Source organism: Rhineura floridana, chromosome 17 (genome assembly GCF_030035675.1).
Source record: "Rhineura floridana isolate rRhiFlo1 chromosome 17, rRhiFlo1.hap2, whole genome shotgun sequence".
NCBI lineage: Eukaryota > Metazoa > Chordata > Lepidosauria > Squamata > Rhineuridae > Rhineura > Rhineura floridana.
In genome coordinates this window covers 9,490,113-9,517,895 of record NC_084496.1, presented here as the reverse complement: position 1 = coordinate 9,517,895, position 27,783 = coordinate 9,490,113, and the positions used below count along the sequence as shown (strand labels likewise).

Sequence of the window (27,783 nt, the reverse complement as noted above, 5' to 3'; positions counted from 1 at the left end):
TGTGAAATGAAGTTTTTTTGCTCCAATATGCATAATTTTACACTTGTTTATATTGAATTGCATTTGCCATTTTTCCGCCCATTCACTCAGTTTGGAGAGGTCTTTTTGGAGCTCTTCGCAATCCCTTTTTGTTTTAACAACCCTGAACAATTTAGTGTCGTCAGCAAACTTGGCCACTTCACTGCTCACTCCTAATTCTAGGTCATTAATGAACAAGTAGAAAAGTACAGGTCCCAATACCGATCCTTGAGGGACTCCACTTTCTACAGCCCTCCATTGGGAGAACTGTCCGTTTATTCCTACTCTCTGCTTTCTGCTTCTTAACCAATTCCTTATCCACAAGAGGACCTCTCCTCTTATTCCATGACTGCTAAGCTTCCTCAGAAGCCTTTGGTGAGGTACCTTGTCAAACGCTTTTTGAAAGTCTAAGTACACTATGTCCACTGGATCACCTCTATCTATATGCTTGTTGACACTCTCAAAGAATTCTAATAGGTTATTGAGACAGGACTTTCCCTTGCAGAAGCCATGCTGGCTCTGCTTCAGCAAGGCTTGTTCTTCTATGTGCTTAGTTAATCTAGCTTTAATAATACTTTCTACTAGTTTTCCAGGGACAGAAGTTAAGCTAACTGGCCTGTAATTTCCGGGATCCCCTCTGGATCCCTTTTTGAAGATTGGCGTTACATTTGCCACTTTCCAGTCCTCAGGCACGGAGGAGGACCCGAGGGACAAGTTACATATTTTAGTTAGCAGATCAGCAATTTCACCTTTGAGTTCTTTGAGAACTCTCGGGTGGATGCCATCCGGGCCCGGTGATTTGTCAGTTTTTATATTGTCCATTAAGCTTAGAACTTCCTCTCTCGTTACCACTATTTGTCTTAGTTCCTCAGAATCCCTTCCTGCAAATGTTAGTTCAGGTTCAGGGATCTGCCCTATATCTTCCACTGTGAAGACAGATGCAAAGAATTCATTTAGCTTCTCTGCAATCTCCTTATCGTTCTTTAGTACACCTTTGACTCCCTTATCATCCAAGGGTCCAATTGTCTCCCTAGATGGTCTCCTGCTTTGAATGTATTTATAGAATTTTTTGTTGTTGGTTTTTATGTTCTTAGCAATGTGCTCCTCAAATTCTTTTTTAGCATCCCTTATTGTCTTCTTGCATTTCTTTTGCCAGAGTTTGTGTTCTTTTTTATTTTCTTCATTCGGACAAGACTTCCATTTTCTGAAGGAAGACTTTTTGCCTCTAAGAGCTTCCTTGACTTTGCTCGTTAACCATGCTGGTTTCTTTACATATGCAGTGTGTGTGTGTATGGAGTCTTTCCAACAACCCTGTAAGGCAGCTCACAATAAGAAATAAATCCCTTTAAAATCCAATAACCATAAAAACAAGTATAAACAGTTGCAAAACAGCTCAAAGTGGCATGATTCTGAATTTTCGGTTGGGTGAATGAAGTTCCTCATCACTTAAGGTTGCACTTCTGTGCACGCTACCCTGTTTGAGTAAGCCCTATTGAATACATTGGGACTTGCTTCTGAGTAAACAAACAGGATTGCACTATAAATAACTTTACAGGTTGTGTAAATAATAAACATATTTGACAGTCATGCTTATATAAATATTTCTTCATACTGTGTCACAATAAGTATTTGATTTCACACTATGGTTGTAGATTATTATTCCCTCTACATTTTAAGTGTGCCCTTTTTCCTTGGGGTGGTCATGGTTCCCTTCTGTTGTTTTCATCCTGAGGGGCAGATAGGCTGAGAGATGATGAGTAGCCCATGGTCACTCAGTACAGTTTATAGCTCATTTCCATTTTCAAAAAATTAATTAAAACAATTTACATGCAGGCAAAGTTTATGAAGTAGATCCACGCAATACATTTAAACCACATCCAACTCGCATTTAAAGCACATGACTTCCCCTAAAGAATCCTGGGAAGTGTAGTTTCCCACCCACAGTTATAGTTCTTACCACCCTTAACAAACTACAGTTCCCCTGATTCTATGGTGGGATTCATGCGCTTCAAATGTGTGTTGAATGTGCTTTAAATGTATGGTGTGGATCTGCCCTAGGCATGATGTGCATTTATTAGTGAATTGAAAAAAACAATGTTAAAAGATACTTTTTTAAACAGGGGAAGGGTTGTAGCTCAGTGGTAGGGCATATGCTTTGCATGCAAAGGTCCAAAATTCAATTTCTGAAAAAACTATTACCTGGAATCTTGGAGAGCCAATGCTAGTCCATGTCATCAGTATTGAGCTAGACGGTACCAAATGGCCTGAGTAGGTATAAGGCATATTCCTTTGTTCCTAATAGGGGAAAGAGACCCAAGGCCCTAGTCACTCCAAAATCTATTTATGTATTTTATTTACAACATTTATGTACCACTTTACTGGAAAAAATCTCAAAGCGGTTTACTGAAGGAATCAAAACAATAACATTATTGGCAAAACATTTAAAGACAGATATTTAAAAACATTCAAAATAATAAATCCAACAATGAGTTAAAAACAGACAAAAAACATAATAGCTTCTACATGTCTAGATGGGTGCTGAAAAGAGTACAACGAAGGCATCTGCCTAATGTCAATAGGCAGGGAGTTCCAAAACGTAGGTGCTGCCACACTAACCGACTGATTTCTTACAAGACCAGAACAAGTATTATGTGGAGCCCATAACATGGAAAGCACACCTTCAATTTGGCCTGGTAGCAAATTAGCAACAGTGCAGATTTCAGAGCAGAGGTGTTATGTGCTGACAGGATCTCACTCATGTCAGCAATTGTGCCACAGCATTCTGCACTAAATGCAGCCTCTGGGTCAAGTTGTGCTCTATGGGGATTTCTGTGACCTTGGCTGACTGGCTGCCAGGAATATTTTAGTTTTGGTTTTTGGTTAGGAATCCTGACTGGTTGTGGGATGCTGAGTTTTCTGCTTTACTCATGGGAACCTTGTTGTGGTTGGTATGGTATTCCATTTAGGAAATCATCACTGTCTTTTGTTTTTCTTTTCTATTTGCATTTCATTTATCGTTAACCTCACTCATTTACATCCATAGAAGCAACAATAGTGGTTCCATGCACTCCGCTCAACCCCCTTAAACCCACTTATGATGCACCTTGTTGGTTGCATGACTGTTTGTTTCTTGCCCAATATTGGTAAAAGAGAATTCACATTTTGGGAAGTTTGGCTGCAATTGTTGTTCCCAAGCTGCTGCCTGTGAAGATAGACCAAACCATGTGTGTTTTCTCTCTGTCAGTTGTTACTCACTGGAATTGGGTTTGCTGTCAAGTGAGTTTATCTTATTTTACTCATTTCTCAAATCTCTTTCTGTAGTGAAGAGTCAAATCTGTAAAGAAGTTTGGAGCAGCCATGTTAAAGGACAGGGACAAGGCATTCCACACAGGGGGTTGCCAACCCTGCTTGGATATGGATATCTTTGCAGAGGATCCCTAGACAAGCTTTACCAACAGCACAATCCAAACCATATCTACTCAGAAGTAAGTCCTATTGAGTTCTATGGAGCTTAGTCCCTTAGTAAGTGTGTTTAGAATTGCATCCTTCAGGGCCATCCATCTTTACTCCTAAGTGATCCCATCCAGCATCTCCACAACTCTAGGCTCCTTTCTTCCTACAATGACCTTCTGGTGACTGGCCTGGCCTGAGGGCACTTAAATCCTTTTTTCCAGAAGCAAGTTGGCCAGATTAAATGTTCCCTACCCAGGCTCCATCTTTTAGCTAAGATATCTATCTTAATTTCCAATCAGAGAAATGTTTTTGTTTGAATTGTATGCTCCAAGCAACTGTGGTTGATGCTTAATGTATCATGCTTAATGACATCAATTGGGCCTGCCCCCTGATATCACTTGAGCCAGCCCCATGACATCAGTTGGTCCTGGCCCATGACATCACTCGGGTTTGTCCCTATGACATCACTAGGGCCCGGAGAGGTTTGCCTGGCACCTTCTTAATAGTCTTGCAAAGACCCTTTTATCCATCCAGGATTTTAAAAGTTGTGTTTTAAATCCAGGCTTTAACACTTTTTTTTTTTGCTACCTCTATGCGCAGCAGGTGTTGTTTTTCCCCCCGGTTTTTTTTGTGTGTGTGTTTTTAACTGATTGATTGTATGCTGCATTTTTAAGATTTTGTTTAAGGTGCCCTGGGAAAGCTTATTGATGGGTGACTATATACTTCTAAATAATAACAATACCAGCAACAGGAGCAACAAAAGCGACTGCAGCAACTGCAATAACTTCTCCCCCACTGCAAATAGGTACAGGACCCCCAATTTGGATCAGGACTGCAGTGGGGGGGGCAAAGAGTTAAGGCACTCCCATCCCATCTAGGTCCCAATCACACTGCTATGTATTTTGTTAAAGCCATTCCTGTAATTGCAAATGAAGTTGGCGAGGCAGTGCCCCATTTGCCCTAAGAGGGCAGCCTCCATTGCAACTCCAGTCTTGCCTGTTGGCTGTCGGGGGTTTCTCTGTCAGCCCTTTCTGGCCAGCTGTGTTTGCAGACTCTGTGCGGCCTCCTCTTAGTGATACATAATAGTAAGAGCTAGGGATGCAGGAGGAACTTGATTCAGTTCGCATTTAAATCCCAATTCATCAAGTTCACACTTTCTGAAACAATTTGAGAACCGAAACACAGCTATCCTCTGAAATTCGCACTCATGTTCATTTTTATGCATAGTTTCGCATTATATATGCATTTTTGTAAACATTGGTTGGCAAAATTCAAATAAGTGCAAATTTTGAAGGATGGTGTGTGTGTGTTTACACACACACACACACACACACAGACACACACACCATCCTTTGAAATTTGCACTTATTTGAATTATATATATATTTCAGTGAAGTGTAGAAATAAATGGTCTGTTAAGACTGGTAGCTGAAAGAATAAAGAAACTGAAGGTTTATTACTACAAAGAGGTAAAGCCATACATGCTGAAGCAGCCATGTGGCTTGTACTGAGGGAGCCATTACTAACCAAATGAGGAAGAGGAAGGGAGGAAGAGGAGGAGCGAAGCCTGCAAAAATAACAAACACCCCAGAGGAAGAGGGAAACAGAGACACCCCCCCTTCAACCATCGCCCCCACTGGTCCAGGTTGCCCACCACACATGTTGGTGCCCCACTCCCAACATATACCCCATGAGACTTGTCTCAGCTCTTCCCACTTGGTTTTTAGTCTTCTGGAAAAGTTGGTGCTATTCCATGAAGTCTTGGGTGTAGGATAGTAGTCTGTTCCCCCGATCAGCTTTGTTCCTATGGTGTTGTTTGCTGATGCCCTTCTGGCTTTTTGTTTCTAAACTGCTGCATTTTTATTAGAGTTTTTGGAAGTCTATTAATTGTGTGGTTTTTTTAAAAAAAATTAAGTGTTGTTATATTTTGACATGTGACTTTTAAAATTCATTGTAAGCTCCTCTGAGGGCCTACGAGCAGAAATCTAAGTGCAACTATAAATAAATATAAGTTCAAACATAAATAAATCACATTCTTTGAATCTGAGAAGGTAATGTTCATTCAGCCCTATAAGCAACATCCCATGTCTTAAGCAACCAGTGATCAAAAGATGGTACTGGGGAAGCTGTTTATATCAATAAAGCTATCCACAACACTTTAGCAACAACTAGTAAGTTGAAAATCTGGCCCCTTCCTTGTTTCTCTAGAGACTTTCAGATATGCCAAGTAATATGATGATGTGACTTGACCACAAGTTCATCCTTCCTCCCACACCTACGAGACTTTGGAAAGCTCTGCCTGGAGCTGAGTCCAACTATGATGTAAATGGCCAATGCAAACAGTAATGGGCTAGTCTGAGCCAAAGAAGGGACAGCTGGAGGCCCATCAACAACTATGTCTTGCAGCAGGTTCTTTCCACCTCTGCTGGCGACAGCAGCTTTTACTCTTTCTGAAATCAGCAAAGATTTCAGCCAATGACAGACTGAGCCAACCAATTCTAGTTTTGTTCCCATCTTCCTCTCCGCTGAGTTCCCATCTTCTTCTCTGCTGAGACTAAGGAGGAGAGGCTGACAGCCAGAGCCACCTTCTAGACTGGTTGCAAGTAAGAAGGCAGGCGGGGGCGCTGGCTGAGCACCACAGACTGAGGTTGGTAGGGCCTTCATTGCCTGGGCCCCCCTTTAGAACTGATGTGCCAAGAAATTTGATTCAGTTTCAAATTCACACTTTCTGAAACTGTATGAGAAGTGAAACAAAGCCATCCTTTGAAATTCACACTTATCCAAATGTTCTGATGTAGTTCTCCAACCAATGTTTACAAAAATGCATATGTTAGGGGACAGTGTGCATAAAAATGAATATATTAGTAAAAATGGGATACCAAATGAATTAGTTACAACTGCATACAAAATAAGCTTATCAGGAGAAATTTGCACTAAAATGCTGAAGAAGTTTCATGAGGACTTTTTTAAAAAAATTGAGAATTGCTGCAGAAATATGAATAGTTGAATTTATGATTGGATAAATGAGAAACTGAGAGAACCAAAATTGACAGATCCTTCCATCCCTAGCTGCGCAGCTTTCACCTTTTTCTTAGTATAAGCAATGGAAGGCCTTCCCTGGACCTCAGTGAGAGCTGGCCAAACAAAGCCCTAAATCTGTCCCTACTCCTGTGCCATCTCTTTACTACAGTGGGGAAAGGGAAGATCTAGGCATGGAGGTCTGTGCCAAATGTAATTTCCTCCCCCCCTGTTGGTTCTTTGCATCAGGTGCATCATGCATGCCCCAAAACTGATGGCTACATAAATCCCACTTCTTTGGAGACCACTACATTCAGATGTAAAAATAAAGGTTTTCTCTCTGGTTATATTTCAGTGAAGGAGCAGGGCCCCCATCTGAACCCACCCTCCCCCTTTTAAAACAAAAATGAGAAAGTATAAAAGGCATTTAGTACACATGTGGTCCAGTCTACCTTCCCCAAAGTTCAAAATATGTGATACACAATCAGATCCTAATTTCAGGCTGCTCCTAAAATTCCAATTGCATCACGGCCACCTATTTTAAATCCCATTAAAACTGGCTTCGCTTCTCCTCACATGTTTTACATGTCCCCACATCTATTTGAAAGCAATGGACAATTTGCTTTACGGCACATTTGAATGTAACTCGCCCCTCCCTTCCTCACCTGTTTTTCCAGATGGGAGTTTATGGGATCTTCTCTTCCAGAATATTAATAACAGGACTCTAAGGAAATGTCCAAACACAATCACTGGGATTTATGGCCAGAGAAGATGCCCTTAGAGAAGGATGCAAAGGTGAGCACACACACAAGAGTTACAGTCTAATCTCTGGTAGCTGTTCTGAGCACAAAGAGAGCTCATGTAGGGCTTGAGCTGTGTGCGCAGCAGGATGACTTATGGGGCCCAGGGGGCTGGCCTCTCCGATTTTTTAAAAAAATATTGTTATTTTAGTTTATTTTACATCCCATCACTTCAGTTTACAGTGAACCTCCCAGAGCAACCCACAGAATAATAAAATCAAATCCAAACAGAAAATAAATGTGCTAGCCCCTCCTCCCAAATGTTAGCTTTTATTTCTGGAAAAAGTATGTTTCTAGACCTTTGAGTTCTGAAGATATAAGGGGGAAATGGGCAGGAGGAATGTGCCACTCAGTTGCTTGCTCACCACAAAGGAACTCTGCTCCCTCTTAAGATTAGAAAAACGAGAAAGGGAGAGAGCTAAAATGGACCGATCGTTCCATCCCTAGCTGCGCCTCTGCTTTGGTACCCCAGGACAGTTGTGGGGCTCACCTAAGATGCCCAGAGCACCCCAAAAGCTCTTTGAGGACCAGTTAGTGGTGTGTGATGATCTTTTACTTTATAAGAGTCAAATTCTTTTGAATATCTCTCTATGATAGTCATTGTTTGTTTGTTTAGCGTGCAGGGCATTTTACAGAGCATAAGACAGCAATGGGGAAACCTGCGGACCCCCCAGATGTTGCTAAACTAGTACTCAAAACATTGTTTCCTTACAAGGGAGAGGGGCTGTGGCTCAGTGGTAGAGCATCTGCTTTGCATGCAGAAAGTCCCAGATTCAATGTCTGGCATCTCCAGGTCGGGCTGAGAACGATCCCTGTCTGAAATCCCAGAGAGCTGCTGCCAGTTAGTGTAGACTATACTGAGCTGGATGGACCAATGGTCTGGCTCAGTATAAAGCAGCTGCCTCATCACTGACCATGCTTGATGTGCAAGGCTTTTGTTAGGCCCACATTTTTAAGTGAACTGGTCTGATGTGAAATTTCTTGATTGGAAAAGAGTCATTCTTTGAGTTTTGCACTTCTCCGAATTTTGCAATACAGTTCTGAGCTAAAAAAAAAGGTAATTATATGTATATATATAAAGGGGATGATGGATTAGGTCAGAGGTAGGGAACCTTTCGTCCTCCAGATATTGGTAAACTACAACTCCCATCAGCCCCAGCAAGCATGGCGAATGGCCATGGATGATGGGAGTTATAGTTTAGCAACATCTGGAAGATCAAAGGTTCCTTACCCCTGGATGGATCCAGCAGGAATCCTCTTACATTCTTCTTATGACCATCTTCCTCTGCCCCTCCCTGAAGACCATGCAATCCATGAGATTGCACTGTTCACAATAAAAAGTCTCGCCACAGTGCAGGCCCATGCCACTCTCCCAGAAAGGAATCGCTGGGTGGGTTTGGCTCCATTCTTGGGAAGGGTTTCAGTTTTCAGTAATGAGGTGAATTGGCAACAGGTTTCCTTGAAAGTTGTGGCATTCAGGCATTCATAATCATTAGCCATTTGGAGGGTGAAATTAGTTCATGGAATAAGAGCAGACAAGAAGGGCAGCAGAAATAACGAAGGGAATCCAATAAGCAAAGTGCTTCCATTTGTCTTGGACCCCACAATGGATTACTACCATTAACTCTCCTGTGTATGTGCTGTGCATCTGGTAGGCTGAAGCCATTTATTTTGCATTGCGTGGGTTCTTGAAATGGGGGAAAAACTGGCCATTGTTTATTTTGACAACAGAAACCTCCACTCCTTGGAGTTTCTGGATAATGTGATTTGTCCAAGATGAAGGAATAAATGGTTTATTTTAATCCCTTGTATACATGGCCTGTTGTATATATACAGAATGTGCTTTTACAAAGGCATTGTGGTTTATGACACTGTTGGGGGGGGGGAGTGAGTTTGCCAGCTCCAGCCGGGGGTCTTCAAGGGAAGATGAAAAAACTTCACACGTTGAGAGTTGACTCACTGAACCCACCTTGTGGTACGACGGCAGGCTTGTCCCAAGCTCACCTCAGTCCCGGGGTTTGTCTCTTTTACCCAAATGCAGGAGGATCTGGGATCTGCATGGAATAACACAGCCAATAGGATTAAGCAGCAGTAAATGTGACCAAGGGCTGTGAGAGGAAAGAGTAAGAATGATATCGAAAGACCTGCACTGAAACAATGCAAATGTGTTCGCAATGAGGGCTGGAAAAGGGAGGCACCTCTCGACATTTAAACACAAGAAGCCAAAGTGAGGCTAAGCAGCACTGGTTCCACCATTTAGGTCAGGGACGAGGGAATTTATGGCTCTTCAGGGGCTGCTGACCCACAACTCCCATCACCCCTTGCTATTTGCCCATGCTGGCTCAAGCTGATGGGAGTTGGGGGTCCAGCAACATCTAGAGCAGCCTTGTCCAACCTTTGGGACACAGATGTTGCTGGACTACAATTCCCATAATTCCTGACCATTGGCCATGCTGGCTGGGGCTGATGGGAGTTGCAGTCTAGCAACATCTGGGAACCCAAAGGTTGGACAAGGCTGATCTAGAGGGTCACATGTTTTGGGCCAGGGAGGCTAACCTTTAGCCCTCCAGATTTGGCCAGACTACATCTCCCATAATCCTTGACTGTTGTCCATGCTGGCCCAGGCCCATGGGAGCTGGAGTCCCACAACATCTGGAGGGCCACAGGTTAGCCCAGCCTTTCCCAATCAGTGTGCCTCCAGATGTTGTTGGACCACAATTCCCATCTTCCCTGAACATTGGCAATGCTGGCTGAGGCTGATGGGAGTTGTGGTCCAACAACACCTGGAGGCACACTGGTTGGGAAAGGCTGGATTAGCCCCTTCTGCCTGTTTTGGACAGTCAGTGATGTTTCAGTTTGGTCCTATTGGAAGCTGGTCCATTAAGGCAAATGGGGCCTTGTCCCACCAACCTCAGTCTGCCTTCAGCCAGACCCCGCCTGCCTGTCTTATTACTTGCAACCAGTCCAGGGGGTGGCCCTGCCCGCCAGCTTCCTCCTCCTTATTCTCAGTGGTGCCCTTGTAGAAATGAGGAGGATGGGGACAAAACTAGAATGAGTTGGCTTTGCCTGTCATTGGCTCTGGCTCCACCTACTGTTGGGCTCCCTGCCTTCCGCCCCACCAGTTCCAATGTTCACCAGCTGCCACTGCTCAGAAGATATCAAACTGAGGGTAGAAACACACTCACTGTTCTGCCGGTTCCAGTATGTCTCTCCCTCTCTCTTCTGAAAAAGGCGGCACACAATGCTACTCAAATCCCGCCCTTTTTACCGTAGAACCTAGTGGGAGCAGCTTGAGTGCTTTTATTTTTAAATAATTTGGATTCAAAGAAATTTTGCTACTGAAAGGCAGATTGACCCGTTCCCCCTCTGGGCGTGGCTAATGGAAATGCTTTAATCTGGCAACAAGTGTGTTTATAGCCTCAAATTAAGATCTTTGTTGCTCCGACGCAGAAGAATGGAAAGAGGAGTTATGAGAACAGGGTCTTGAGCTGCAGGCCAGCTCTGCAAATTAGGAAGGACTGAGTAGCTCTGTTTTCATTGGGTGTAAAAATACTATGCAAACAAATGGATCCTCTCACAGGGACCCCACCCCCGTAGATTCTTGTTCCCCCTTGAGTTGTCTCATCCACACCTTGTGAACTATTGAACATTCTCAATTTTGAACATTGATCAAAAGCTCAACGGTGGTATGTTCACATAGCTGCAGCTTCGTGCAAGCAATGGTCTTGAGAAAGTGAAGAGGTCAACAGTGTGCGAGTCGAGGGGTTGGAAAGCATAGCTGAGCCATGAGGTGGGACGGTTGAGGTCCTACAGCCTCAGTCCCTTTAACCTCATTCTCTCCATCACCACAGCCTTGGGAAAACACTCGCCAGAGGAAGCCAGCAGGTTTTGCCAGATGGCTGACTGCACTGACCCCAACCATCCCCCCCCTTAACTTTGCCTTAAGAAAACAAGGAGCAGGCCAACCAATCGGTTTATGGCTTCCTCTAGTTCAACCATGTTCTTTGGCTGTAAACTCTGTCGTGCTTGGCCAACCTCCACTGTTTTGGCTGGACGGAGGGTAGAGCATTGCTTTTATAGGTGCCTATAAAACTGCCTGTAGGAATTTGGATTATTCATGGCGATGGTGCAAAAAGGAAAACCATGAAAACAGGAAGGAGAAAAAAATACGTTCCAAAGTCTTTCTTTAACCCTACAGCTGTGGGACTAACAAAAATATAGTTGCGTGTGGAATCCTCAACAGGTGGCTGGTCCTTGCAGGACAACAGCCATAACTATCCACAGTTTCACCTGTAATTGGTAAACATAGGAACAGTGCTGCACAGAAAACTTTCTCAAAAGTTTGCTTCCCCACAAAAGAGTTTTCTGGTTTTCTGCCTAATTGGCAGGGCACTTTAGGATCTCTTCAGAATTTTAGTGGTTTTTGGTAGGGATAGGGAAATCTGACAATTTTGGCTTATTTCAGTTTCTCATTTTTCCAGGCTTAAGATCAGTTCTGCAAACTTCCACCTCAGCTGGCTTTTTTTTTTTAAATCCTCATGAAAATGCATTAGCATTTTCATGCAAATTTCTCCTAATATACACATTTTTATATGCAATCTTGTATATTGTACCCATTCTTTGCAAAGCAATTCCCCCTAATATAATGCATTTTTGCATGTTATTTTCACTAAAATATGCATGTTATGCACACTTTACCCTAGCTAAGTGTCGGTAACGCAGCCGAAGCTCTGCTCACGGTTGGAGTTCGATTCCAACGGAAGGAGGAAGTCGAATCTCCGGTAAAAGCGGTCGAGGTCCACTCAGCCTTCCATCTATCCGTGGTGGGTAAAATGAGTACCCGGCATATGCTGGGGGGTAAAGAAAGGCTGGGGAAGGAACTGGCAATCCCACCCCATATATACGGTTTGCCTAGTAAACATCGCAAGACGTCACCCTAAGAGTCGGAAATGACTCACACTATAAGTGCGGGGACACCTTTACCTTTTTTTAAATGTATTTTTGTACACATTACTTGCCTGGAAAACAGTACTGCAAAATCTGGAGAAGGTCTAATGTCAAACAGTAGCTGCATTTCGGTTCATGTATTGTTTCAAAACATGGATTAAGTAGGCTGGCCATTAAAGCCAAACTAAATTGAATTTCTCCCATGTCCCTAACTATGGGTTAAGTGCTCAATTTTTAATTATCTGAGCTAACAGTTAGATGAAGGAACTGGAGGCAATTCAAGTGGGGCTAGTAGCACCGCAGACCAGAATCTGCTTGGTTCACTGGTATCTTCAGATTGGGACTTTATAGTAGAAGTCCAGAGTTCTAGTCAGTAGAATGAGCAGGAGGGCCCTCCACCTTGTAAGACTATAAAGTCTTTCTGGGTCTCACTGGGTGAGTCAAACTACTATGTAGCTCCAAGGTGTACCACATCCCCTTATGCTGGATATTATGGAGAAAGCAGTCACAGAAAAGTTTCTCTCTCTCTCCCATAATACCAGATCTTGGGGAAATTCAATGAAGCTGAACGTTGGAAGATTCAGGTCAGGCAGAAGTACTTATTCACACAGCACATAGTTAAGCTGTGGAATTCGCTCCCATAAGAGGCAGTGATGGCCACCAACTTGAATCAGACAAATTCATGGAGGATAAGGCTATCAGCTAGCCATGATGGCTCTCTCCACTGTTGGAGACAGTATGCCTCTGAATACCAGTTGCTGGACACCGCAGGAGGAGAGAGTGCTCTTGCACTTAGGTCCTGTTTGTGGACTTCCCACTGGAGCATCTGGTTGGCCACTGTGAGAACAGGATGTTGGACTAAATGGGCCACTGGCCTGACCCAGAAGGGCTCTTCTTATGTTCTTAGAATGTCCGCACTGTATTAACTAACCGCCACAGATCAGGACACTTTCTGGCTGAACCCACAAGGGACAATTCCTGGTAGGGTTGCTACATACTTGTCTTACTTTGCAGAGGAGAGTCTTCTGTTTGAAGGTGTTCTCTACATGAAGCGCTGTCCAGTCCAAGTTGGGTATAATGATAAAGAATCCTAAGAAGGGAGAAGAGGAGGGGCCTTGAAGTAGCCAATGAACTGTTAGCACTCTGATAATGGACTCAGCAAAGTGCACAAGTCACCATGTTGAGATGTATACAATATCAATTTAAATTCTAGTAATTATTTCTAAATGTGTACCTATACCAGGGTGGGGATGTGACCAATGATCAGGCTTATTGTTGTTTCTGTGTTATATTTGGAGGGAGGGATGTGGATTTATTGTTAAACTTGATTTTTTTTTTAATTGTGTATGAAAGTCATCAAGAGACCTCTTGTATTAGGTGAAAAATAAATTGAGTTGTTGTTGATAATGATGCTAGTAATGATGATTATTATAATAATAATAGTTGTATTTTAAATTCTAGTTTATTTATTTTGTTCTTTTATTGTTGTAAATTTGTCCCGAAATAAATTTTGATTGCGGGCAGTGTAATATTTTAAGTTAAAAGAAATAAACAAACAAGTTCTCAAAACTAAGAATGTGTGATATTGATGATCCATGGGATATTCTCTAAATAGTCACTGAATATTTGATACTGACATTAGCCCCCTCAGCACCCCACCTCTCTTATACATGTGCCCTCACACAAATACATATCTTGCTGGAACAAATGTATAATAACGTACAATTATTGGGCTATTATAAACTGATCACCCTGAAAGACCTATCATTAACTTGTTTTGCATTCCAGATTGAAGCATGGAGGGGGCTTTGTCACTTTAAAAACATTTTTATTTACTTAATTATAAACAAAATAGGAGTTATTTGCAAATGTACAATGATAAACCAACAAAACCTCATCTGTAAGCACTGAAGGCTACATTAATGTGTGCCCTCTTGTTTGGAAGCATCAGTGTTTTCTATTTATGACTTTGCTGACAGGATTGTTCAAATGCTGAAATAGTTACTGCTACAGCAATGTGTCCCATAATTACACATGACGCGTGGGATCCCCAGAACTGTTGCAATAGAAAGGTATGTGTTTCCTTTCAGTGATAAGTGGTTTGCAAGTAGTTGCAATGACAACCTGAGAAGGCATTCTCAAGGATACCTTGTCCTAAAAGCTCTTAAACGCAGATCATGTCAGCATTGCCTGCTGGAGTAAACACACCACTGTCAATGTCCTAAGCTTGCTGCTCAGAAGATATTGTCTATTCTGAAATGCATACTCAAACACAAAGGATATGCGTACCACCACATCAACTGTGAAGATGCATTTGTGTTTCAAATGTGGCTTTTCCGTATAATGTTCTAGAGGAGTAACTGTATTAGCTGCAGTGTAACCAGCAAAGGGTCTTGTGGCATCTTGAGGACAAACAATTTTATTGTGGCATAATCATTCATGAACTTAAAGCCCACTTCGTTGGATGCATGAAGTATCTCTGTGTGTATATTAACTATGGTTTTTTTGGGGGGGGAGGGGAATTAAAAGCAGAAAAACTGCTAAGATGTGTTTCATTAGAAATTCATGTGCAAGTCTAACAATTTAGATTAGATAGATAGATAGATAGATAGATAGATAGATAGATAGATGATAGATAGATAGATGATAGATAGATGATAGATAGATAGATAGATAGGTAGATAGATAGGTAGATAGATAGGTAGATAGATAGATAGATGTTGGGATAACAATAGGCCTTTGTACATTGTTTAGAAACCACAAAGAAACAACCTTGACAAAGAAGCTAAAACAAGCTGTTTCAAAACATTTGAATTCTGATGGCCACAACCTCTCTGGCTTGGAAAAGTTTCCCTCACAGCAACCAACAAATCTGTAGAAACAAAAGACTTCTGGATAGGGGTGGAGGAACCAGTCTACTCTCAATCCATGCCATTTCCCCAAGTGTGCATTCACAAAGACATCCCATACTTTTTTGTTAATCTGCGGTTTTAAAAAATCTGTACGAAAATTTGTGTTTACATTTGTAAATACATAGTTTTGAATGTGCTCTCAAAACACACATTTTGAAGTGCATTTTATCTCAGAATCTGCATTTGGGGGCGGGGCGGGGAATCAAGCCAAGGACTGTATGACAACTCTGGGGGAAACGCAAAATCCAGTGGATAGTTACATCACAATCTGCGCATTAGATTGGGTGTCTCTGTAATGATCAGATTCCTTAGCCATTCCTACTTCTGAACCTATAGATTTAAGACCCTAATTGTATACACAACTTTTTCTGGGAGTAAGCCCCCATGAATCCAATGGGACTTCCTTCTGAGTAGACATGCTGAAGTTTGTGCTGTAACTCCACTTGGGTTTAATCTGAAAGTTGACATGCAATTTCTAACTATTTCTTTTTATAAAAACACCTCTCTTACACAAGCCACACTTCTTAGTAAGTCAAATAGCCATGGCTGCTCCCCCAAAATCCTAGGAACTGTCATTTGTTCAGGGTGCTAAGAGTTGTTAAATAATTAGGTGTCAGAACAAATTAAACCAGAACTATCACTAGAAACTACAATGATGAAACTGAGGTAATGATACTTTGGACACATGAGAAAACATTTCCCTAGAAAAATACAACAATGCTGGGAAAAACAGAAGGGAGTAGAAAAAGAGGAAGGCCAAACAAGAGATGGATTGACTCCATAAAGGAAGCTACAGACCTGAACTTACAAGATCTGAACAGGATGGTTCATGATGGATGCTCTTGGAGGTCACTGATTCATAGGGTCGCCATAAGTCGTAGTCGACTTGAAGGCACATAACAATAACACATGGATAGTGCAGATGGGGCCACTGTCACGTTAGCATCCAGTGTTTTCATTTGAAATCCCAGCTGTTTTACCAAGGCAGAACCCAAAACGTTCAACTAAACTTGATCAAACCTTTATCACTGGCCATCCACTTATTTGCATTTAAGTTAACATTCAGCAGTATCCTTCTCAGCTCCACACTCTACATGCGACAGCCAACCTGTTAAGCCTTTAAGGCGTGCCAAACCTTTAAAAAATAATTGAATCTAGTGAACTCACAATTTAAGTCAAGTCCAGGGGTGGGGAAGCTGTGGCCCCCCAGATATTTTGGACTACAACTCCCATCATCCCTATTGGCCGTGCTGGCTGGGGCTGATGGATGTTGAAGTCCACAACCTCATCTGGAGGGCCACCAGCTCCTCAGCTTAGACCTTGACCAACATTCTATTTACAAGAGAGGAAAGGTAAATGTCTCTTGATCCTGACAATCAGGCATAAAGGGAATGCTCCTTCTCCAATTGCTTGTGCACAGGATTGAGTATCCAGAGGTATATTACTTTTAAAGTACATTTAAAGTGAAGGCGGCCGGGGGGGCATGATTACTTGTCTTTCTTGCTTTCATGCATTGTCAAGAGGAAAGTAACATCATCATGATGGGCAAGTGCACAACATCAACAGCATCTCATGAGAAGTGGCCTTTGCAATCCTTTGAAAGTGATGCTTTCTGCAAGCTTAAAAATCCTCCAATCCTGCATGTGGGTGAGCAGCAGCATCATTTTATTTGGGGGAGGGTGGAAATCTCAGGAGGTTCTTTGAGAGGTGTGAAAGAAAATCCCCCAAGAAGGGGCAGCTGATTGGCTGGGCTACAAGTATGAGCAAGGGCTCATCCACATTGCGATTTAGTGTGTGTCTGGTGCTACTTGCAACCCTTTGTAATTCACATGGTTCACATGACGTTGCAGGCAAACAGAAGCTAGAATGCAGTTTTCCCCTTTAAATCCATATCAACCCAATCAAATTATAATGTGAAAAGAAAAGGAAACACTGTGTCAGATTCGCTGTGCTCCTCCATGTAGGTACTTTGCCTCAATGTTTTTTTACTGGGCAGGCTGTCTTATGCCCCATTGCTGGTTCCCTCTCTCTGTTGCCTGCAAAAGCTGTGGCAGCCGCTGCCTGTTTTGCCTTTCACTCATTCCCCCCTCTAATCAGTTTCATGTAGTTTCATGTCAATTGCACCCCAATGCTCTCTGGGCTTCAGCTGGGAGAGGCATGCAATTAACAAGAAACAATGAAACTGACAAAAAAAATCCTCCCCATTAGCAATATCAATACTCCAGAGGGAGTAAACATGTAAAATTGTTGGGGGGCCACAAGGCAAAAGCGATACTAAACCTTTCCAGATGAATGCCTACTTGTGTGAAAGGAAAACATCAGACTGGAAGCTACCATTGAGCAAGAAGTGTGGACCTTGAAAAGCTATTGTGATGGTAAAAGCAGCTTCTTTAGTACGAAGTTAGGCTCCCTTGTGGATAAGCCCCAAGATGAAGTGCTTATCCACACAGGAGCATACCTTTATACTAAAGCTGCTGCTTTTACTGTTATGACAGATTTGCAAGGTGCATACTTCAGTCTCAGTAGTAGCTTCAAATCTGCTATTTTCCATTCACACTAGTAGGCGTTCCTCTGGGAAGGATTAGTGTCGCTGTTTCCTTGTGGCTCTGCCCTATAATTTTACATGTTTACTCCCTCCGGTTCAAGGCTGAAGCCAGGAGAGCGCCTCGGTGTGCAATTGACAAGAAAAAATGAAACCGACCAGACCCCCCCTCCCCTCTCCATTGTCCAAGTCTGAGTGAAAGGCAGATGGGGGGGAGTGAGTGAAAGGCAAAATAGGCAGCGGCTGCCCCAGGTTTTGCGGGTGGCAGAGAGAGAGGGAGCAGGTGATGGGACATAAGAGAGTATGCCCACTAAAAAAACATTGAAGCAAAGCATCTACAAGGAGGAGCACCGCACAACTGAGATGGTTTTTCCTTTCCTTTTCATATTATCAGCAGATTGGGTTAATACGGATTTAAAGGGGAAAACTGCATGATACTTTCTGCTTGCCTGCAATGTCATGCGAACTGTGTGAATTACAAGGGGATGCAAGTAGCACCAGACACACACTAAATCACTGTGTGGATGAGCCTGAAGACAGGAAGGAGGCTGCCATCGTAATTATTCCACCTTATTTGGCAACAGGGCTGGCAGCAGGTTTGAGAGGCTTATGAGCAAGCCCCATTCTGGTGGAATCACCAGAACTGGGCAGGTGTCATCCCCCCATGAACTTAACAGGAGGCAGAAGGCTGGGCAAGATGGGGGACAGCAGGTGAAGTGGCTGCAGCAGCAGTAGGCACTATCTTAATTTCTTTCAAATGCCTCTGGACTGTATGCTGAGGCCCAGAGGAATTCTGGGAAAATGAAGATGACAGCAGGTGCCTGGCTGTTGATGTTTCTTCCAAACTGCATGTACAAGTCTTTAATTATTTTTCACCTTAAACCAAAGGGAAGTGTCAGCAATCGCAGGCCATCTGGTGTCCAAGCTCCCAGTGGTACCAATGTTGTGCCTGCTTGGCAACATAACTAGCTCACCAACTAGCCACCACCACTACCACCCCATACCTCAACTAGCCCATGTAGCTCTTATGCTTTCACTGTGTGTGGCAACTGACAACATGGCAACCTCAAGTGTCTCCAGAGGGAAAATGGGGAGGTATGGTCTTCCAGGGAAAAGCTTTGGCAGGCCTGACATGACCAATGTTGTGGCCCTATATTGCCATACTCCTAGACTAAAGCATAAATGGACCGCCTGGAACTGCCTGGCAAGCCATGCAAGCAAACCACAATGGAAGCACTCAGACTTTGCTGAAAGGGCAGCCGGATGGCTTTTGAATTGCTGCTAAAGAGAATTAGCACTGGCGCAGCGAAACAAGCTACCCATCACCACATTGTCTACACTTGTTCAACCTGATGAAATCATCCTTCCTTACACCAGGCAGCTGGCAGGATAACCTACCAAACATACAAAGTCAAACAGTTTGCAGCGAGTATCATCCTGTGGTGACATAAAATAACAGATGTGATTAACCCAAAGTATTGAAAAACAATGAGGCTGGCTTAAAAAATCTAAATTATTAGAAAGGCAGTGCTATAAATGCAGCACTGCCAACTTGGATGGCTTTGAAAAGAGGATTATACAAATTCACCAAGGATAAGGCCATTGGTGTCTATCAGTCATGCTATGCTCTGCCTCCATAGTCAGAGTCAGTATGCTTCCGAATACCAACTGCTGAAAACTACAGAAGAGGGGAGTGCTGTTGCACTCAGGTCCTTACAGGCTTCCCACAGGAAACTGGTTGGCCACTGTGAGGACAGGATGCTGGACTAGATGGACTAGATCCAGCAGGCTCTTCTTATGCTCTTAGTTCATAGGTGTTCATAGATCTCAGAGTTCAGTTGTCATTGACTTTGCCACCTCTCATATGCTGTTAGGCATTTGGCTCTAGGTTTACATCCTTCTGTGACATCAGAACAACTGAATCAATGGACTGTGACTCCTCAGGGAGACCACTCTGTAATGTCAGAGCAGTTGTGCCAATGACAGCCAGAAGGCAGCTGTAACCCTTCAAGTGAACCTTTCTGTGACATCAGAACAGGTGAGCCAATGGAAGCCAGAAGGCAGCCCTGACTGTTCAAACAAACCTCTGTGAAACCAGAGCAGCTGTGCCAATGGCAGACACGACACCCTAGGCCTGTCTCAGGCCCCGCAATAGCATAGAGTTTGCAAGTCGAGGGCCTTGGCACTGGGGTGCCTGGGGATTTGCTAGCAATAGTAAGGATGGCGTACTGGCCATCGGAGTAGATAACTGAAGCATCTAGAGAGATGGGTACAGGTGGTGAGATCAGAGGGCCAAGAGGAAGGTGAGCCAATAAGCTCTTTAAAGGACCCTTATCGGGTTTGTGTGCCTTTGTGTGTGTAGGTTAGATTGGCAGTAGAGCATCTGCTTCTAATGCAAGAAGCTCCCAGGTTCAAGCCCAGCATCTCCAGGTAGGCCTGGGAAAAACACCCTGCCTAAAACCCTGGAGAGCCACTGCCAGCCAGTGTTGACAATACTGGGCTAGATAGACCAGTGGTCTGACTCAGTATAAGGCAGCCTCCTACGTTCTTATGAGGTTTTGGTAGGAATGGGTTTTGCAGATTCCATATTTTTCAGCCCACCCACAGAACTGTTGCTTTTGTGCACAAGATGAGGATATTCCTCGACCCCCAGAAAGAGCTAAAAATCAGATTTGTTCAATTTAAATGGAAGCTGAGATTGTCACGTTACCACCTAGTGGTTCCTCCACCAATAGGCAGAGAGAGTCAAGTTGCTTCCGGTGGCAGATAGTGGCAGAGGGGGGGGTAGAGAGTGGTGGTGGCCAGGTGCTGAAGGACAGCCTGCCATGTGGCCCCTAAAGCAGCCTGCAGCCCTCAAGAAGACACTGCTTCATCACCAGTGTCAAAATTAGACTAAATCTGCACCACACATTTAAAGCACTCTGATACCACTTTAACACTCATGGCTTTCCTCACAGAATTGTGGGAACTGTAGTTGTTTAAAGTTTGAGTTGTTAGGAGACCCCTATTCCTCGCTCTCAGAGCCACAATTCTCAGAGTTCTTTGGGAAGAGGGATTGATTGTTAAAGCACTCTGGGTCTCCTAACAGCTCTTAGCACACTTAGCCAACTACAGTTCCCAGGATTCTTTTGGGGAAGTCATGACTGTTTAAAGTGGTATCAGAGTGCTTTAAATGTGTGGTGCAGAAGACTGGGGCCTAAGACTCAACTGCCAGTCCAATCAGCTTCTGCTGGCAAAACAGGGGTGCCATCTTGTCTTTTGCTTCAGGAGGCAAGATGTCTTGGGCTGGCCCTGACCACCAAGAAATGCAAGCTTTAGGGGCAGATGTCTCAGGTTCCCAGTAAAAAAGTATACCAGTTGGCAGCCCTGAAGGTCAGGAGGCAGTGAGGTGAGAACATAATGCAGTTAACACCTTGAGCCTAAAGGTTGTTGCCAACTAAGTCCTACAGAGAGCAGACCCACTGAAATTAACAAACCAAAGCTAGTCATGCCCCATAAATTTCAATGGGTCTACTCTTCCCAAAGCCAATGGGACCTTCCTCCCATCGCTAAAAGATTGGAGTGCAGAAATGGCGTTGGAATCAGAGAACAAAAGCAGGAAGGAGTCTTGTTGCACTTTAAAGGCTAATCGGCTGATTGTGGCATTAAGTTTTTATGGACCAGAGTTCAATTCATCAGAGAACAAATACAGCACACACAGAGGTACCTGCACTGAGACACAGAGGGTGTGTGTTTGTGCATGGTCAACAGTGGAGCCCCCAAAGGCCCTGGAATGGAAGAGGAACAGTCTGTGATATATTAGCTCCACTGTGGAAAATCTGTTTCCTCTGTACCCTTGACAGAGCTGAGCAAAAAAAGGCTCCGCTCCTATTTTACGGACCCAGGTAGTAAAATTGAGGTAAGGTGCATTACGGCTTTTTTTTGGGGGGGGGTGTCAAAAAGGGACAGAGAATGGAGTCTTCCCAGCACTGCTCTTTTCAATAGCCAGTGGCTGCCATATCTGCTCCCCTACAGCTGCCCTCCGAGCAATTCTACAAGATGATACAGCATAGTTCTGAATGGAATTAAGGGTGGGTGGCACGATGGCATTCCCACCAGCTCCCCAACCACCATGGTCAATGGTAAGGGATGATGGGAGTTGTAGTCCAACCAGATCTGTAGACAACCAGGTTGGGGAAGAGTGGGTTGGATAGATGAATCAACTAAAAACATGTTGAGCTTCTGAAAAGGCGCCCCTCCAAACTTAATACTTTTAAAAACTGCAGATACTAAATGCCATCTTAAAAACAGACATTCCCAAATGGGGGAGGGAACAGGAGAGGGCTGTTCTAAAAAGGAGGCCTGCTCCACTCACTGAGCTGCCGGCCTTGATCATTTGGCCCTCAGAAGTTTGGCCAAGGATGAATCTGGCCCTTGGGCTGAAAGCTGTTCCCCACCCCTGATCTATACAGGATGTTTATTTTAAGACACTGGTTTTTCTCACATGCAAATTTATGCAGACTGAATTGATGGATCAATTAAAACTCATAATGGTAAATTGACCAAGGTTTCTTTTCTCATTGGGTATGCCACAACATTTCTCAGCAGAGATTTTCCTTCCCCCCCCCCTCACAAAAGAGGGCCATTTTGCTGAATATCCTCCACCACTTTTTTGGGATGGCCTCCATTTCCCACTCCCCCCCAAACCCACCATGCCCTGGGACAATGCAACTATCTGGGGCGTTGCAGGGGGATACCAGGATGCCAGCACAGGAGCTCTGCTATTGTCCCTTCTGCTGCTTGCCCCCACCTCCTGCATAAACCATTAGAGAATCCACCCCGCCCTGAGAATGGTTGGTGAAATTGACCCCCCCCATTTTAAAGTTGACAACGAGGACATTGAACTTGTCATGGATTATCAATACCTCGGCACAGTCATTAACCAAAATGGAGACAACAGTCAAGAAATCAGAAGAAGGCTAGGACTGGGGAGGGCAGCTATGAGAGAACTAGAAAAGGTCCTCAAATGCAAAGATGTATCACTGAACACCAAAGTCAGGATCATTCAGACCATGGTATTCCCAATCTCTATTCACTAATAGGCAAAAAACCTTGCGGTTTAAGAACATACCTATAGCCCACAGCTATTCTATCAAACTTTAAAAAGCAGGGAAATTGGGCAGCTATAGTGAATACACCAGGGGAGCAGGAGACCTGACCTCCTCTCTGAGATATTGGACTGCCCTACAAATTGGTGAAAATGCAAACACCATTTGGGTTGGTCTTTCACAGTCCAATCCACTTCCTGTGTAGCTTGGAAGAATTTGGTAACATTTTTTCAAAGTGAGGATAACACCTCCTGCACCTGAGCTCCTGCCACAACAGACCTGTTTAAGGTGCTCCAAGGTTTTGTATCTGTATGTGTGTGTGTGTACTGTTAACAGACCTAATATGGTTACCCAGGAAGAGCTAATGGCAAGAGGTGCCACCACACGCCTGGCCTTCCAGCAATGGCATCGCTGCAGATTACCGGAAGGGAGAAGTGGCGGGAAGGTCAGTGTTGTGGGGATGCGCCGGTGGGAGCACTATATTGGCTCTGCCGGCGCAGCTGCAGAGCGCTGACCACCCTATCACCTCCCCCTTGTCTTCCTGGTAAGTTGCAGCAATGCCACTGCCAGGAGGCTAGCCGGATGGTGGCACCCCTCCTCACCAGCTGTCCCTGTGGCTGTCCCTTTGGAATTTGGCAGAATCAGAGAAACACTGCAAAAGTTTTTTTTTAAAAGCAGGGTGGGAGTTTTGCTCCTGCCTAGAGAAGATCTGAGCTGTCTTCTTCCAAGTGTCTTCAGTTCACTTAGTGGCCCCACAAGACCTCTCCTTCACTTCGCTCCTTGTTAAAGGTTTGTCATTACTGTGTTACTCTTAATAAACATTTCTTTGTTTTTTTTAAAAAAGGAACCATGCCCGCAACCCCCACCCCCTAGAAATCGTTGCCAAAATATACACTATACACAGGCGAGTCCATCCATTCCCTTGACACGTATATGTACAGAGTCTCTCGGAACAGTCTGCGGAGCGCAGTGCACAGGGAACCAATGGGCAAGCGAGGAGGAGGGCGGCATGCATTAACAGATGCAAGCCAAAGCCAATCATGGCTTCAAGCACTTCCCCTTTTTCTCCCGCCTCTGCAGTTTCCGGAGGCGCCGAGTCCAGGCATCCCGCCACTGGATCACCAAGCTGTTCTTGTCAGCCATCAGTCCCGGTCGGTCGGTGGGGTTTTCGCTGATCCCCATGACCAAGTACTTTCTGCTGATTTGGATCTTGGGGCATTTGCATGCCAGGTCTTTCATGTGGATCCACAAGAAGTTGTCGCCCCTTTTCACCCGCTCATCCCGGCACTTGTAGACTGAGAGGATGTTGACGGTGAACTTGGCCCAGTTGGCCACTGTCTCCATGTCTAAGACATTCACTTGGACAACTGGAGGTGAGAGAGAAAAGCCACAATAGCAAGTAACGGATGCTGAATATTTGGAATCAGGCATGAAAACACAAATTACAAAGGGTTGTTGTGCTATCGTGTGATTTTATAGCAATGCCCCATGCATCAGCATATTACATCAGTGCTGAAAGCTCTGCACTGGTTGTCAGTGCATTACCGAGCTAAGTTCAGGATATTAGCCTACTGTGAATTGTTTGCAAGGGTTAAGTTGCTCGCCTCCGTAGCAATCTTTATGCCCCATTTAATTCTATCGTAGTCCCCAGTGAGGTGTCCAGTGCAACATATGCTGCAACTTCTTGGGTCAGTTTCAGTTGATGTGGCCTGATGATGTGGACAAGGCACTTGCGACAATACAGCCAACGTGTCCACTCAACCCTTGCCCTTCTTGGCTTATTAAAGCTTGCTGAGGGCTCCTCCTTAGGGTGGGAGGGTGACACTCCCTCTGTGATCCGCAGCAGCGTCGGGTCCTGCAACCTGACCCTACCATAGATCGCAGAGAGGAAACTCCCAGGCACCTCCCCAATACAGACAGTGTGGGCATCAACAAGCCTACCTGCCTGCCCCACCTACCTCTCCCATCAGTGTGAATCCCATGCGCACCTGTGCGCACATGCCTGCCATCTGTCAAAATGGCGGTGGGAGCTTCCATAAGGGGCTTCCCTAAATATGTTTTTAAAGATGTTTTGTTTTAATATGTTTTTAAAGAAATTTTGTTTTAATGTGTTTTAAAGTCTTTTGTTTTTAAGATGTTTTAAAGTGCTTTTAGTGTTTTTGTTTGCTGCCTTGGGCTCCTTACGGGACCAAGGGCAGGATATTAATTGATTGATTGATTGATTGATTGATTTTGATTGATTGCTTGAAATTACTGTTAGTGTACAAAGCCCTAAATGGGCTGGGACCAGGCTGCTTTGCCCCTTATGAACTGGCCAGACCACTGCAATCATCTGGAGAAGCTCTCCTGACTGTTTATGTCGTATTTGTTTAGTTTCTATGCAAACCAAGCATTTTAGCATACTGGCACCTGTCAATCTGCAATACTGTTCCAATTGAAACAAGATGGGCACCTATGATCCTGATATTGCGTCACCTGCCAGAAACATATTTGTTTCACCAAGTGTTTTTAGAGAATTAGATTCCTGCTAGACCAGGCCAAAGGCCCACCTAATCTAGTCCAGTATCCTGTTCTCATAGTGGCCAACTAGATGCCTAGGGAAGCCTATAAAAACATAAGAAAAGCTCGAGTGGCTCAGGCCAAAGGCCCATCTAGTCCAGCATCCTGTTCTCAAAGTGGCCGGCTAGATGCCAGTGGGAAGACCACAAGAGGACCTGGATGACTTCTCAAGATGATAGATCATCTGTTGTTATCTCTGTCACTACACAACTGAAGTTTATAGTTTTGCTGTGCAATGTTTTTTAATTGCAGTTTTGTATGTTTGTTTCATACACTGATGCCTTGAAAATCCTGGTGGGCAGAAAGGCAGGGAAGCGATGCTTTAAATAAATGATTTCTGATCATAATTCTCTTCAGGGGTAACTGTGCTTCTGCAGAAGATATAGTTTGTTTTGTGTTTTAAAAACGTCTCTGCTACCACCCTGTCTCACAGCCATCTGACAATGATTTCTAGTCCCGTTCCCTTCTACCTTGCCAAAAACATCTTTTCTGTTGGAGCCAAGGAGTTCCTGTGGAAGATCAATCACAAACCTCAGCCTCTTTTAGGGATCCTCCCTCTCTTCCAAAGAGTGAATGTGTTTGTGTCAGGGTGATTAACAACCTGCTGTCAGGATGCCCTGAGTCCAAACTTCACACACATCCCATCCCTTTCAAACCCTCTCACCCCCCACCCCCACCCCACACACCTTGCAAAAGAAGTGGATTGGGGGGGAAAGCACTTTTTAACATATTTGGCAGACAGGGAGTGACTGTGGGCAGGGGCAAGAAGGGGAGAGGGCACAGAATATTTTCCTAGGTTGTTTTTTTCTAATGTGTGAATTTCGATCTGGAGAAACAGCAAGGTTGTCAGCTCCTGGAGCCAGGGCATAACAAGCATGGGCGACGTGGGGAAGCTGTTCCCTACTGATTTTTTTTTGTCATGTTTGTCCCCTTCCCCACATCGCTCACTTGTTCTATCCATCCTTGATTGCTGAGAATTAGCTACAGTGCAAAACAATGTCACACATGTTGAAGAAACTGTGGGATTCAAAGCCCTGCAGATACCCTGAGGGGCCTGATCCAGGGGCCCGATCCTCAGGCTCCTGGAGGGGGTGTCACAAAATGGAAGGCGCAACTGTCTCCCTCCCATACGCTCATACTTTCCACCGTGGCCAGTGTGAACCAGCAGGGCTATAAGGCTGGTCCATTGGGGGTAGTGGGGCGCTGCTCTACCAACCTCAGTCTGCCCTCACTTGCCAGCCCACACCTGCCTTCCTTCTTACTTATAACTAGTCCAGGAGATGGCCCTGGCTTTCAGCTTCCTCCTCATCCTTAGTCTCAGTGATGCCCTTGTAGAACTAAAGAGGGAGGAGAATGAATTAGCTGGTTCTGCATGACTCTGCTTCCACATACTGTTGGGATTCCTACCTTCTGCCCCAACAGTCCCAAAGGGCACCAGCCACCGCCGGGGTTATATATATTCTAAATCAGTAATAGTTGAAAGGGAACAGGGAAGGGGTTGGAGGAACTGGGTGGGCCAACGAGAGGGTAAACTGGGAATTCTTTCCCGGTTCAGATTTTAGTCCGAGCTGGAGAACAATTTAGGGGCCTTATAATGCTTGCCTCTTCGTTGAGGTCGGCATTATGACTGAGCATCCAGAGATCACTTCTGAGCTTGAGATCAACCTCTCTAATGAAAATACCTCACAAAGCAAAAAGCAATGACCTGGTTGTCAGTGTCTCCATCACAGAAGCTTGGCCAGCAGCTTTTTTAAGGCCTAGAGGCAGATGCCAAACTCTGGATGGGACTCTGGATGCTTTCTGGTCCATTAAGGTGAATGGGGCACTGCCAAACCAACCTCAGTTTGACCTAAGACAACCTTGCTTGCCTGTCTGCCTTCTTACTTACAACCAGTCCAGGGGGTGGCACTGATTGTGGTAACTTCCTCCTACTCCTTAGTCTCAGTGTTGCAGGACTTAGCAGGAAGTAGGATGGGGACAAAACTGGAATTAGTTGGCTTGGTCTGCCATTGGCTCTGGCGCCACCTACTGTTGGGCCTCCAGCCTTCTCCCCTACCAGTCACCATTGACCAGAGGGTAAGGCAAGTTCCTGGAGAGGAGATTCTTGATTTGACCCTTCCATTTTTTGCATCAGAGAAAGGAAAGCTTGTCCTTACCATAGTCTTTCTTGCAGTATTTTTTCATGTTAATTTTGTAGTTGCCTTTGGCTGGCTTGCAGTAGGAGTCACAGTCTGCTGGGGACAGAAACAAAAATGCAGTTAGGATGGCAGCTATTTAGTTAGCAAAGTGGCAGCAGCACCATCAACACAGCCAGGGATGGATGCACCAGTCAATTCCTGTTTCTCATTTTTCCAGTCCTGAACTGCATCAGTTTGTGAATGTGAGGACAGGTTGATGGACTAGATGGGCCTTTGGCCTGATCCAACAGGCTCTTCTAATGTTCTGAG

The 27,783-nt window shown here is 44.3% G+C and overlaps 1 protein-coding gene across 5 annotated transcripts in view; it reads right to left on the bottom strand.

Annotated features, from left to right (window-relative positions):
• Positions 1–17,142: 17,142 nt before the first annotated feature.
• NTN3 (netrin 3) overlaps positions 17,143–27,783 on the bottom strand; it is a 214,450-nt gene continuing 203,809 nt past the window's right edge. For 3 of the 5 annotated variants that reach the window (XM_061599695.1, XM_061599696.1, XM_061599697.1), the window contains exons 6-7: positions 27,493–27,570; positions 17,143–24,144 (exon numbers count right to left, since the gene is read on the bottom strand). In XM_061599695.1, coding sequence (XP_061455679.1) covers positions 23,816–24,144; positions 27,493–27,570 — 407 coding nt within the window. In that variant the 3' untranslated portion in view covers positions 17,143–23,815. The remainder of the gene's footprint in view (positions 24,145–27,492; positions 27,571–27,783) is intronic. The other 2 variants (XM_061599698.1, XM_061599701.1) reach the window with 1 other exon arrangement.